Raw genomic sequence first — 13,290 nt, forward strand, 5'->3', positions numbered from 1 at the left:
AAATCCAGGAAATGTTGATATCTTTGGCAGCGTCCGCTGAGTAGCCTACGGCCCGTAACTCACTTGGCTTGCTTGGCCAGGGTGTGCATGTGTTGGCTATCATCCTAACATCCGCACTTACACCTGCCAGTGGCTAGGATATCTACCGCGAAAAACAGTTCACTCGAGTCAGGTTATACATACACACAAAGTAATTCGCTCCTTCCTCGTGTATAATTACAAAATTAATCTCCCTTCATTTCACGTTCACATAACACTTGTTAGCTGCGCTCTCGGAATCGCATCGTTATACGCCCTTCTCTGAAGTCTCGCGTGCGTAGCCTGCTCAAATGCATAGGCATAGCTGATGAGCTTGAACTCGCTGTACGCAGTTCCCATGAAAGCGATTCCAAAAGGAACTCCCGGGGCTTGACTATGAAGTGGAGATGGCGTCGCAGGCAGTAATTCAACGCCATCTGGCTGAAAGCCGAGGGGCACTAAACGCCGGATGGTATAAGTGGAGTTAGCATCGCTGCACGAAGTGCTCACCTGAAATCAAAGGATATCCTGCAATTGCTGTGGGTTTGGGCTCCAGTACATCGGTCGGTAGAATTATGGCATCAAGATTGAACTTGGCCAGGGTGGCGTCAATTCCCTTCGTGCGTCCCAGGTTGAAATTTTGCGCTAGTGCTGCAAAGTAGGCGTCATCAACCTGTTTATCTTCCGCGTCCGTAAATCTGCATGTCTTCTGTGAGAGCACATTGCATATGATTAGAGCTGACATACCGAGACTGATCTGTGTAAAACGGCGCTGGAAGTTCTAGGTCCGGATTGATATTGTTGAATTCTATGAGATCGGCGAGAGTCTTGACGCCTGTGGGGACTTCGACCAATTCTGATAGGTACTTGCTGATACCAACTTTGAAGTCGACAGCCATCACCAGCTTCTCCGCTTGTGACGCCAATAGTTCCTCTCCATTCGGAAAATCTGCAGGGTCGACTATCTCCGCGCCTAAAGCTCGAAATATGTCAAGAGAGGAGTTGAATGTCTCCTCGATTGCCTTCATATTGCGGATGAAGGCACGAGGCACTCCAAGACGAGTGCCCTTGAGGGCGTTTTTGTCAAGCGCTTTCATGTAGTCTGGGACTATTCCAGGCTGATGCAAGGTGGCTTCGTCCCGAGGATCAGGACCAGCGATGAAAGTCAACAACAGGGCGGCGTCAGTGACAGAGCGACACATCGGGCCAGGAGTATCTTGGTTAGATGAGTAAGGTACCACTAGCATTCGTCATCATCAGAAGGGCGACTGATAACTATCTCTGGAAGTCTTACCGCCTGAGCGAGATACCAGCCCGACAGTAGGCTTGATGCCCACAATATTATTCCTGCTACTTGGGGCTACGATAGAGGCACGAGTTTCTGTGCCAAGGGACCCGGCTGCCAGACCAATAGCCGTCGCAACGCCACTTCCGGAGCTCGAAGCAAATGGATCGGTGTTTGGATAGTACGGACAAAGAGTCTGCCCCCCACGCCCCGAGAATCCGCGAGGAAGTGGAATAGACCTCGCACCAGCCCATTCAGATAGATTCGTTTTGCCTATAAATATAGCACCAGCTTCACGTAACTTTGCTGCAACAAATGCGTCTCGAGGAACGACAGAACCCAACAGTGCGTATGAACCTAGCACGAGCAAAATATTTGGGATTTACTAGATGACAGCCAGTAGCACAGGATGTACCTGCAGTAGTATTCATTCCTGATCGGGATATTAACTGGTGTTGCATGTATGTAATGCGGAGGATCTCACCTTCTTCGTACAACGTAGCAATGTTGTCTTTCAACAATAATGGTATTCCGTGCAATGGCCCACGGCTGCCTTTTTCTTTCCGTTCATCGTCAAGGGTGGCAGCTTGGGTCAAGGCTTTCGGATTGGTCTCTATGACTGCATGCAGTGCAGGACCTTTGAAGTTAACTTCTTCGATTCTGTCAAGGTAGGCCTGCGATCACTCGGTAGTCAGGCTTGCATCAGGTATGTGCTGAAGTAGCAACTTACTTTGACAAGCTGAACGCTACTGAACAGTCCATTGACTAGACCATCTTGGAGTTCTGCGATTGATGCCTCATAAAGATCAGGTAAAGTACTGGAAGAATTGGAACTCATGTTGCAGATATCGGTAGTTAGAGAAGGAAGATAACAGTTGGGCCTAGGTTCATAGCGGGAAGACGATCAAAGATAAGGGTCCGCGATACTAGTGGGAGCTGAAACCCTTTCGTGGACGCGAACTCGTCCGTCTGAGGTCACCAGCTCGCAGTTCATAATTCTGATAAGCCATATTTTTAAACCATTGATTGTGCGAGCCTGGTGATCACAGAGTCGATATCAGCTGACCTGTACATTGCTTTCGGGCGATGCATCGGAGAAGTTGGGCAGACGTAGGGCTGCAATGCATAAATGCTCTGGCATCAGGTTACCGATATTATATTTATCCCTTTTATACTGGTAAGTGCTGTTTAGAAAAGTTTCTAAGACAGCACATACCTCATCGTTCTTCAAGACAAGCATGATAGCGATTTAGTCTATTCAAACCTCGCAATTGCCCTCTATACCTTCCGTTTTCGCCAACGCGGTCTTGGTGAATCGTATGATGAATGATGCTTCACGCCCATTTTTGTTCCACTACGAATGTGGGGAATGAATGGCCTGAGTTCATTCGATTGCACGCATATCCAAGACCTAGCACTCTACCATGATGTATGCTCAGAAAAGGATTTGCGCATAGTTGTACGCGCCAGTACAGCAACTGTGACGTGTGACCGTCGAGGTGTCGCGTCATGTCACACCACAACCCAGACAAATCTAAATTAGTGCTAGACTAGATCGGCGGCATGGACGGATAACCGAACGAGCCTGCTCAATTATCCATTATGGCCTGCATGGCTACATAGTAGCACAGTTCGGGGGACGCCCCTGGTCTCCAGTGATACTTCAGCATGAAGTGATCTAGATTCTGGAAGCCAAAGATGAGTACTAGTACTAGTATTTGAATCCTCGATCGCAAGGCATCCGTAAGTTTCGATCACTGATCAGGTGATTGCTTTACGGGCCCCGTCAAAGCATCTCCCCATGTACAATACAAATTGGCACGGGACTCGGATGGCTAATTTCAGGCTTCTCCTCGGCTTGATGTATCCTGTGATGCATGATGTTTACGCTTACTTTTAGGTTTGTTCTGCCGCTGACTCGGATGTGATGCCCTGCGTTCATTCGACATGCATACATATCCAAGACCTGTCACTATATCACGATGAAACTATCTTGAGAAAAGGATTGTACGTAGTACTGTTGTACGCGCCAGTCTTCTACATCTCCGTTCAAGTCGAAAGCACGTCCTTGATCTGCGTCGTAGGAATTGCTTCAGCGTAGGCCCTCCTCTTCAAACGGACATGCGTAGCCTGCTCAAACGCATAAGCGAAGCTAATGAGATTGAATTCGCTGTATGCGGTGCCTATAAAGGCTATCCCAAAAGGAAGCCCTGGAGCTTGTGTGTGCAGTGGCGCAGCGGGTAATGGCAATACCTCAACGGAATCTGGCTGGAAGCCCAGCGGAACTAAGGGTCTGACTTAGTCAAACGAACTGTCATGAATATCGGTATTCGCACCTGAGATTATAGGGTACCCGGAAATTGCGGCAGGTTTTGAGGCTAGGCCTGAGGAAATTTGAGATTCCGAAATTGACGCAAGCATATCATCGTACGTACCATCAGTAGGAAGAATGATTGCATCCAATTTGAATTTCTGAAGAGTTGCATCAACACCTCGTCTCCGGCCTAAATCGAAATTTTCAGCTAGAGCTGCATAATATGCATCATTCTGTTCCGATGCTTCAGCCTGGATAAACCTTGCACGAAAGTAAGCAACTCCATAGCACCACTTATACGTAAAACCCACCTAGACTGATTGTCGTGGTATGGTGGTATAAGTTCTAAATCCGCATGGGTCTTGTTGAACTCGATCAAATCCGCGAGGTTCTTTACGCCAGTGGGGACCTTGAGTAACCCCGAAATATACTTCGTCACATCAACCTTGAAGTCTGCCATCAGCACGAGCGTTTCTGCTTGCGACTCCTTCATCTCCTCGGCACATGGGAAATCAGCTGGATCTACGATCTCTGCGCCGAGCGCCCGGAAGGTGTCTAACGAAGCGTTGAAGGCTTCCAGAATCGCTTCACCGTCGCGGAAGAACATCCGCGGCACTCCCAGCCGCTTGCCTTTCAGAGCGTTTGGATCAAGCGCTTTCATGTAGTCAGGGAGAATACCAGGTTGGTGCAACGTGGCTTCGTCTCGAGGATCTGGTCCTGCAATAACGGAGAGGAGAAGCGCTGCATCTGTAACTGACCGACACATAGGCCCAGTTGTATCTTGATGTGATGAAATAGGTATCACTAAAGAGACTCAATCAAATGTCAAGATAGGATTGGAAAAGTAAATACCTCCAGCTCGAGAAACCAACCCTACAGTGGGCTTAATGCCCACCACATTGTTTTTGCTGCTTGGCGAAACAATAGAACCATCCGTTTCTGAACCCAGAGAACCTGCAGCGAGTCCGATGGCCATTGCAACCCCACTCCCAGAGCTCGACCCAGATGCATCACCATTCGGGTAATAGGGGCAAAGAGTCTGGCCTCCGCGACCTGAGAAGCCGTTTGGAACCTTACCACGATAGTTTGCCCATTCAGAGAGATTCGCCTTGCCAAGAAGGATGGCGCCGGCTTCGCGGAGCCTAGCTGCGACGAATGCATCCCCGGGGACGACGGAACCCAGGAGAGCATAGGAGCCTAATCTCGCCAAATATTTAACCCAGAACTAGACATTCTTGGATATCGTACCAGCGGTAGTATTCATCCCTACAGGAGGATCAGCATAATGAACGCGCATCATTGACAATTATGTACCTTCTTCATGCAGCGTAGCGATGTTGTCTTTCAGTAGCAAAGGTATGCCGTGCAGTGGGCCTCTGCCCCCTTTGGACTTGCGCTCGGCATCAAGTTCTGCGGCCTGAGATAACGCACTCGGGTTCGTCTCGATAACCGCATGGAGAGCTGCGCCCTTCAGATTGACCTCATCAATCCTTGCAAGATAAGCCTGTAGTTGCGTGAATCGTTATGAAATAAACTATTATTTGTTTAATAAGAACCTTGACGAGATCAACGCTCGTAAAATGCCCCTTCTCAAGCCCCTTCTGAAGGTCGGAAATTCCGGATTCGTATAAATCAGGGAACACATTCTCCGAGAACACATCGCGATTGGGCATGTCTCCAGGCATCGTGTACGGTAGGCGCCAACTTGAGATCCAGAGAGGTAATGAATGGGTTGGGGTCAAACACACAGTTCCTACTGTTGTCCATTGATAAACCACTTCTGAGTCTCTCACTATACCGTGACGGGCCCTGGACGTGGGACTAGAGATAAGAATCGTATAGTCACGAGTCCGAGATTCGGTGAGGCGCCCAGTGCCGAGGCCAGAAGTCTTATAAGAAAGGGCATTGGGAGGCTAGAGTTGCCATCACGGTCACTTCCTCTATAGACGAAGGAAAATAGTCGGTCTTTCAACGGTCCTTCGTTGTACCATCATGATAGACACGGTCGACACATTCGATGCATTCAGCATGATCCGGCTTGCGTGAACCTTGGTCCTCGGGTCAACATTGATCTTGGTGCGGCCTGTGCAAGGAATTCGACATTGGCGGTAGACGGTTGAGCCGTTTGAGCGCGCGTATCAATCATCTGCCCAGATCCAGGGTAGGCCAACGAACCAGAAGGTAAAAAAAAAGCTTTCAAATTTCAAGGCGTAGGACATCTGATACCATCACTTCAACGTGGCTCGGAAAACGCGAAGATGTGATTGTGTTTTGCATGTGCATGTGCATGTGAGCTACGAGTCCTCGACAAACGGCGGGCCGTCTATGGATGTCAACAGTATGTTCATGGAACAAGGACTAAATGATAGTAAAAGGTAAAAGGATCGAAAGTGTATAAAAAAATATAAGCAAAGTAAAAGTTCGAAAGCACGTCCAGTGTGTACATAGAAGCGAAAAGCCGTTTGTCAGTCCTTCGTCCCCCTGTCTTCGTCTTCTTTGCCTTGAGGGCTACGTAAGTCCAATCATAAATAATCACAAAGATTCCGTGGTATATCATCAGGGCTCATGTCAGTGGACTATGAGTGACCAGTCCGTTGTGATTTGTTCGTCATTAGCGTGGGTGAGGTATAAGCTATATCCGGCCAGGGTAGCCCATCCACACACCCTGAAATGCGGTGTTATTTTGGCGCGGGAATGAAATATTATTGGTGTTTATGCTATGGAGTGGAACAGCTGAGAGGTCGGCTGTGGGGGACGGGATGAGGATGCAGTAGAAGATCTTCGTGGACGGTTTGGATTTGGGCGGCGAAATGTCTGTGAGTGGTGCACAAGGCGTCAGTGATCGTAACTAAGAGGCGATGAAGCACTACATACGTGGCGTGACATGATGAGCTTTGCCATGGAGAGAGGCGCGGGATTTTGGTACACGGCCGGTGCTAAAATGTAAGAAGTTAGCATTGCAACACAGAAATCGATGGAAATTCTTGGCTCACGTGATGGCTGGAATGGCCGTCGACACAACCGCCAGTTACCGGGGAGAGATTCGAGACGTTGAGGTGAAAGTCCTACACCGGCTCCTGTACCAACCTCAGGTGAGGGTTTCTCCGGGATGGTGAATGAAAAGGGTAGTGATGCTGGGAGAGCATGCTGCAAAGACCGACTCCACAAGTTGGGCAGCGACAACAAAGACGACCAAGCAGGCGTCTTCTGGTCAGACGCTGTTGATAAAGAAGAACAAGACCAGAAGCGCATAAAGCTGTACAATATGCGTGCAAGAAGCAGGCAAAACAGAGATGCAACACAGGCAAGCATGACAGCAGCAACGCTGGGAAACTTGGTGGGTACAAGGACGCTCATGACGAAGTCGAGGGAGTAGACCCTAGTTTGTTAAAGGAGAAGAACGGAAATTGAGACCACGAAGTTTAAAGAGAAGAAATGGGCGACCTGGACGAGGCACTGGCTGGCTAACAGGAACGAGCACAGCTCAAATTGATATCCAACATGGAAATCGCACACTTGGGTTTCTTATAATAATATTTCGCAATTTACTTTTTTGACGTAATTCATTTCGGATATATATATATAATTTTTTTTCATTCCCACGGCATCTTGTTCGCTCCCACCTTTCCGATCGACACCATGACCTCAACGCGCGCGTACGCCTGTAGGAAATGAATTTTAAGAACACGTTAAGGCTCGTTCTGTCACATTATGTGCGTAGGTACGCTGTCTTATCAGCCCTTATCATGGATGTTGCCGCCGCGACACGTTTATAGGTCACGAGAATCCCTGGTTCCCTGACGTCGTCTAGTCTCCTTCAAGTCCGCAACCGTCATGAGAATTAGTAGTAGTGTCTAAATAGGAAATTAGAACATCGAGACTAGTCCGCGACCTAATTCGTGTCCAATACGGTTGACTGCGGAATGGACGCGATGAATCGCGAGCAGATGCCAGGTGCAACACACGACGTGGAGCAATGTTAACTTGGGATGTGAAAGTATCATAGGGTTCGGGGGATCCAGGTGTTGCCCTCCCCCCAATTGCGCTTGCCCCCGATGATTATCCCACGAACTTAACCTAAAATGTGAGTTCTTCGCGCCTGAACAAGCCCCTCAAACTCGCTTTAATCTCTGTTAGATCGTGAGCGAGAAATCATATAATGCTCAGAGTGTGTCTCACGTAAGGCTAGGTGCATGCTGTGAATGCGTGCTCGTGATAGGTTTCCTGGCGTCCGTTAGCATGCCTAGATCGATTTGTTATTAATGAGGTCGCGCACCGGCCGCAATCCAAAGACCCTCGTGTCCGCTATCCTTCCAGACACCACGCACTTCACCTTCATTGTCCAACCCAAATAAGGGCCCGACCTTTTGCGCAACTTCCTCGCCACACACCAACCTCACGCTATCATGCAGGTTGCCAAAGCTGCAAATTACGCTCAAGAACCTCCGCCTCTGCGGTAGAACGGCGCACATACCCCGTGGCAAAAATGACTACATCCGCTTGTAGCTCCGTCCCATCATCCAATGCTAGGCCATGTGTGGTGAAGTGCCCAACCGAACAGCCACTCTTTAGCTTGATGCTACCATCTATGATTCTATCACTTGCACCAGTGTCTGCGGGGAAATATTCAAATTTTTCCTGCCGCTTTAGGTGCACGAGAACGTACTGATATAGAAACCTCCCCCGCGTTCATAAACCAAGGCACTGAGACCGGCTCCCTCAGGGCCCAGGTTCGTCTGGAATCCAACACGTTTGAGCCCCTCGAGTAAATCCCTTCATTACGTGGAAGCACGCGATCTTTCTTCCAAAGGACGAAATATGACTCACCTATCGATTGCTCCGGCTACCCGAAGAATATTGCGTTGGGTGATCAATTTTTGCGTTGACCAAGGCAATGCGGACCCGAGAAGATCAGCAAGCTCGGTCGGGAAGTCGTCATTGTATGTGACTAATCTCGCAGTGAATAATCGCGATTAGTTGAGAATGTAATAGTTGGCTACCTGCATGTCCAGCTGCCAGGGCCTGATGTGATATAACAAATGTGGAAGATCTTTGTATACTGCTTGCGGTGAAGGTGAGGAAATACCGAAATTTCGCCAAATCTTACATAGTCACGTCGACACCATGGTTAAATAGATCCAGCGCGATATCATGCGCTGAAAACAGGGTCATCATATGGAATTATTATTTATACGGCGTCTCCGATGTCATCAAAATCCTACCTGAGTTGCATGCCCCTACAACAACAACCTTTGAGCCAACATAGCCAGAGCCTGCCTTGTATTCTGACGAATGAAGCACCCTACCGCGATAGAAGTTCTGCATGATGTTTGGTTCGGCAGTGGAAAATTTTTCAATAGAAATAAAGTATCGCTACCTTGCCACCAAAATCTGGGGATAGAGGGATGCTGCCACCGTGGCCAGGCGCAAGGACAATGTGCTTGACCTTCAAGCGATGTGGCATGTCTCCACGATCGATGAGCACATTCCAATATTTTGCGGTGTCATCCCAGACTGTTTCCACAACACTAGATGATGTCCAGACGTTTAGGTCCAAGAAATTAGCGTAGGCTTCAAACCAGTCGCCAAGCTGAATTGAGAATGGAATTTGGGTGAAGTTTGATAAAGCTCGCTCAGAGACTCACTTTAGGTGCAGGGCTGAAATATGGCCAAGTGGAGGGGAATCTGTGCTAAAAATCAGCAAGAATGAGTTAGCGAAAGACTCAGAATATTGCCTCAGATAAGACGTCTGATTAAAATCTGTACCCGAGTGTGAACGTAAATGGACTCAAATCTAACGAAGGACTTACGGATTGAATTGTGCAGGAACAATGATTTGTATCGAGTTCTCCACTGAAAGGGACGCATTAGGTTAAATGATATCGAGAATGAAAAAAAAAAAAAACATACGCTGTCTCCCACCCGCGCGTTACGTTCGATCACCAAGGTAGACACACCCATGTACTTCAAATGTGCAGCGACTTGCAAGCCGCATTGGCCAGCTCCAACGACAAGCACCTCCGGATCACCGTCGGGAAACTCTAACTCACGTCTTCGTTTCTCTTCCCAAATTCCGTTGAAAATCGTGTGACTGCGGAAGATGCCAGCCTTGAAAGGATGTCAACCCACAGGCATGCATACAGGGGGCAATACATTTGAATAGGTACCTGAACCGGAAATACTTTCAGCGTATCAAGATGTGTTAACAGAGCATGTGCTTTCCAGGTCACTTCGGGGCTCGGGCCGCTGGGGATTAGATGGCAAATGCCGCTACCTTTCCCATGAAGTGTCTCGAAGGTGAAGCAAAAACGAATAAACGCCAGGTCTGGCAGTGGCGCGACATGAACAGGCGTTTTACGTGACCCCTCGCTCAAATGGAGAGATGTGAGGCCAGTCGCCTCGAGTCGTGCGTCAAGAAGGCGTTTGATATCATGTTTGCCTCCTAGTGTGCGAAGACTCCAAGTAAGGGCAACGACATCTCTCCAGGAACCGGTTTCGTGGAAGAGGTCGACAATTGAAGCTATATCGCTCGTGCGAACAGCCTCGACAAAGGCATAGAACCACTTGTTGGCCTCGTCTATAGGAGAAGCTGCCTCGGCGATGGCTTTGGTGGCGCCCAGGGAATCAAGAGTTGGCAGAGCGGAGAGATGCTGAAAGCTCTTCATCCCAGATAAGTGCCAATACAAAAGCAAGATTTAATATCGAGGGCCAATTTCCGAGTCCCACATATATAGATATCTCTGGTCCACGGCCACAAGTATACCCTGGGAGACTATCATTATGGGAAATCAGTGAAAGCACTCACTTCATATTGCATTTCGAACCAGTGCTTAGCTGCTTTTGTTAGTCCTCGAGAAAGCACCATCAACACCGCATGTCGATCTAACATTCGAGCATATACCAACAAAAGTTCGAATGGTTTTTTTGTACAAATTGCCATCTACATGTGCAAGATCTTCATACCAACATTTTTCTGGCGTATGTGGTCATCGTGTGTTGCAAGGATAGATCGAGGGGTATACTTGCTTAGGGACGAGTTGGTCTCGCTAAGGCAAGGTCATCAAAATAGCCACGAATCTTGATGGAGGGATTCCTCGATGGACTTCGGCAGCTGGTTGACCTTGCCCGTCATTGCGATGATCGCATACACTCCGGGTAATAAACATGCATGCAAAGTAACTCGCTTATTTGATGTGTATGACAGTGTACAATGAAAGCCACCTTCACTGGGGTATGACATCTGTTAATTGGGTTCTAGGAATCGCATCGTCAAAGGCCCTTCGCTGAAGTCTCGCGTGGGTAGCCTGCTCAAACGCATACGCATAACCGATGAGCTTAAACTCGCTATATGCAGTTCCCATAAAAGCAATTCCAAAAGGAAGTCCTGGGGCTTGCGTGTGAAGTGAGGATGGTGCACCGGGCAGCACTTCAGTGTCGTCTGGCTGAAAGCCGAGGGGCACTAAATATTGGATAGCATTAAGCAGCGTTAATATCGCAGTATGAAGTACTAGCCTGAAATCAACGGATATCCTGCAATCGCTGCGGGTTTCCACGCCAGTGCGTCGGTCGGTAGAATTATGGCATCGAGATCGAACTGGGTCAAAGTGGCGTCAATTCCCCTTGTGCGTCCCAAATCGAAATCTTCAGCTAGTGCTGCGAGGTAGGCGTCATCGACTTGTGCGGCTTCCGATTGGATGAATCTAGATATGTTGTGTCAAAGCACATCGGGGATAAGATTTGAGCTGACGTACTGCGATTGGTCTTTGTAGAATGGTGGTGGAAGATTTAGTTCCGCGCGTCCCTCGTTGAATTCTATCAGAGCAGCGAGAGTCTTGACGCCTGTCGGAACGTCGACAAGTTCCGATAAGTATCTGTTAAGACAGACTTTGAAGTCCACGTCCAGTACCCGCTTCTCCGCTTTCGAGTTCAGTAGTTCTTCTGTATCTGGGAAATCTGCGGGGTCAACAATTTCGGCACCCAAAGCTCGGAAGACGTCAAGAGATAAGTTGAACGTCTCCTCGATTGTCTTGATATTGCGAATGAAGGAACGAGGCACCCCAAGACGGGCGCCTTTAAGGGCGTTCTTGTCGAGCGCTCTCATATAGTCTGGGACTAGTCCGGGCTGATGTAAAGTAACTTCATCTCGAGGATCAGGCCCAGCGATGAAGTTTAACAACAGGGCAGCATCAGTGACAGAGCGACACATCGGACCAGCAGTATCTTGATGGGATGAGATAGGTATTACTAGTGTTCATCATCAGATAGAGAACCATTAAGTATCGCAGGAAACCTTACCGCCTGAGCGAGATACCAGCCCTATAGTGGGCTTGATCCCAACAACATTGTTCCTGCTACTTGGAGAGACAATAGAGCCATGGGTTTCTGAACCAAGGGACCCCGCTGCTAGACCAACGGCCGTCGCAACGCCACTTCCGGAACTCGAACCAGATGGATGTGCATTTGGGTAGTAGGGGGAAAGAGTTTGTCCTCCACGCTCCGACAAGGCGTTGGGAACTTGTCCTTTAAGTTCACCCCACTTGCCCCTCATACCAGACCACTCGGAGAGGTTCGCTTTGCCTATGAATATAGCTCCAGCTTCGCGTAATTTTGCTGCAACACATGCATCTCGAGGAACAACAGAACCAAGCAGTGCGTAGGAACCTAGGATAGAGTCAGAAATTGTGATGTGCAAGAGAGCAGCTAGTAGGACAGAATGTACCTGCAGTTGTATTCATGCCTTATCCAGATATCAATTTATTGGTATTGCATGTACACATATCGCAGCAAATTTCACCTTCTTCGTGCAGCGTAGCAATGTTATCTTTCAACAATAACGGTATTCCGTGCAATGGCCCACGGCCGCCTTTGTCTTTCCGTTCGTTATCAAGAGCTGCAGCTTGTGATAAGGCTATCGGATTGGTCTCGATAACTGCATGTAATTCAGGGCCTTTCAAATTAACTTCTTCAATTCTGCTCAGGTAGGCCTGCGATCGCTCGAGTAAGGGCTGTATGAGATATGCGCTGAAGCAGCAACTCACCTTCACAAGCTGAACACTACTGAAGTGTCCTTCAATTAGGCCATCTTGAAGTTCTGCAATTGAAGCCTCGTAAAGATCAGGCAAAGCGCAACTAGAAGCCCTGCGAGTCATGCTGTAGATTCCAGTAGAGGCAAGGTAAGAATCAGGTTCATGCGGGGAGACGGTCAAAGTCTCAAAGATAAGTGTCTGCAATCGCCAGTGAAATATTAAAAAACTGTCGACATTCTAAGTCCATCATGCCAATAAACACATTTTAGACCTTGATACGCGATAGCCTGTACCAGAGCCGATATCAGGTCACCTGTACTTTGCTTTCGAGTTGATGATTGTCCTGGGAGATGCATTGATCATTTGATCCATGACACCTCGTGGTTGGCAACTTGTACCACTGGCCGGCAATGGCCGAACAACTTATTTCTGAAAGTGATTGGCTTTCGCAAGTTTCTCGGTGCGTAGTACGTACATTCGGTGTTTGTCGTGCATAGCCGTTGATTATCTGTGTAGTTCTGCGTTTTCATCTGCGTTTTATTCGTCCTACCAACGGCATACCCAGTAAACGACCTCAACATGAACTACGCGATTGTTGCTGTGGGCGGTCTTGGTCATAATCACGATCAACAAGTTTTGGTGGGGAA

At 48.3% G+C, this 13,290-nt stretch overlaps 5 protein-coding genes across 5 annotated transcripts; all 5 read right to left on the reverse strand.

Moving 5' to 3' along the window:
- Positions 1–91: 91 nt before the first annotated feature.
- Positions 92–2,282, reverse strand: DEU56DRAFT_403194 (amidase signature domain-containing protein). The gene is made up of 7 exons (XM_041346051.1): positions 2,034–2,282; positions 1,788–1,977; positions 1,719–1,736; positions 1,313–1,660; positions 766–1,258; positions 529–716; positions 92–476 (listed from the first exon to the last, which is right to left on the reverse strand). Exons 1-7 carry the CDS (start codon positions 2,139–2,141, stop codon positions 247–249), a joined length of 1,575 nt encoding a protein of 524 aa, XP_041207521.1. The 5' UTR covers positions 2,142–2,282; the 3' UTR covers positions 92–246.
- An 899-nt stretch (positions 2,283–3,181) lies between these two features.
- DEU56DRAFT_403229 (amidase signature domain-containing protein) lies at positions 3,182–5,793 on the reverse strand. The gene is made up of 8 exons (XM_041346052.1): positions 5,174–5,793; positions 4,932–5,121; positions 4,866–4,883; positions 4,470–4,814; positions 3,929–4,421; positions 3,739–3,878; positions 3,640–3,687; positions 3,182–3,588 (listed from the first exon to the last, which is right to left on the reverse strand). Exons 1-8 carry the CDS (start codon positions 5,300–5,302, stop codon positions 3,353–3,355), a joined length of 1,599 nt encoding a protein of 532 aa, XP_041207522.1. The 5' UTR covers positions 5,303–5,793; the 3' UTR covers positions 3,182–3,352.
- A 536-nt stretch (positions 5,794–6,329) lies between these two features.
- On the reverse strand, positions 6,330–6,974 carry DEU56DRAFT_913570 (uncharacterized protein; the record flags this gene model as incomplete). Its single annotated transcript, XM_041357538.1, has 3 exons — positions 6,330–6,431; positions 6,492–6,553; positions 6,611–6,974. 3 exons carry the CDS (start codon positions 6,972–6,974, stop codon positions 6,330–6,332), a joined length of 528 nt encoding a protein of 175 aa, XP_041207523.1.
- Positions 6,975–7,740: 766 nt separating this feature from the next.
- On the reverse strand, positions 7,741–10,570 carry DEU56DRAFT_888390 (uncharacterized protein; the record flags this gene model as incomplete). The annotated part of the gene is made up of 14 exons (XM_041356242.1): positions 9,785–10,570; positions 9,528–9,725; positions 9,428–9,470; positions 9,353–9,377; positions 9,263–9,302; positions 8,995–9,207; positions 8,840–8,936; positions 8,725–8,773; positions 8,618–8,676; positions 8,445–8,565; positions 8,284–8,390; positions 8,092–8,230; positions 7,894–8,039; positions 7,741–7,841 (listed from the first exon to the last, which is right to left on the reverse strand). Exons 1-14 carry the CDS (start codon positions 10,280–10,282, stop codon positions 7,741–7,743), a joined length of 1,836 nt encoding a protein of 611 aa, XP_041207524.1. The 5' UTR covers positions 10,283–10,570.
- Positions 10,535–13,071, reverse strand: DEU56DRAFT_404037 (amidase signature domain-containing protein). The gene is made up of 8 exons (XM_041346054.1): positions 12,656–13,071; positions 12,412–12,601; positions 12,337–12,354; positions 11,913–12,278; positions 11,369–11,861; positions 11,130–11,317; positions 10,644–11,076; positions 10,535–10,590 (listed from the first exon to the last, which is right to left on the reverse strand). Exons 1-7 carry the CDS (start codon positions 12,764–12,766, stop codon positions 10,841–10,843), a joined length of 1,602 nt encoding a protein of 533 aa, XP_041207525.1. The 5' UTR covers positions 12,767–13,071; the 3' UTR covers positions 10,535–10,590; positions 10,644–10,840.
- Between the last annotated feature and the right edge of the window lie 219 nt (positions 13,072–13,290).

Source organism: Suillus clintonianus (genome assembly GCF_016758775.1).
Source record: "Suillus clintonianus strain FC179 chromosome Unknown DEU56scaffold_44, whole genome shotgun sequence".
In the NCBI taxonomy this organism is placed as follows: Eukaryota; Fungi; Basidiomycota; class Agaricomycetes; order Boletales; family Suillaceae; genus Suillus; species Suillus clintonianus.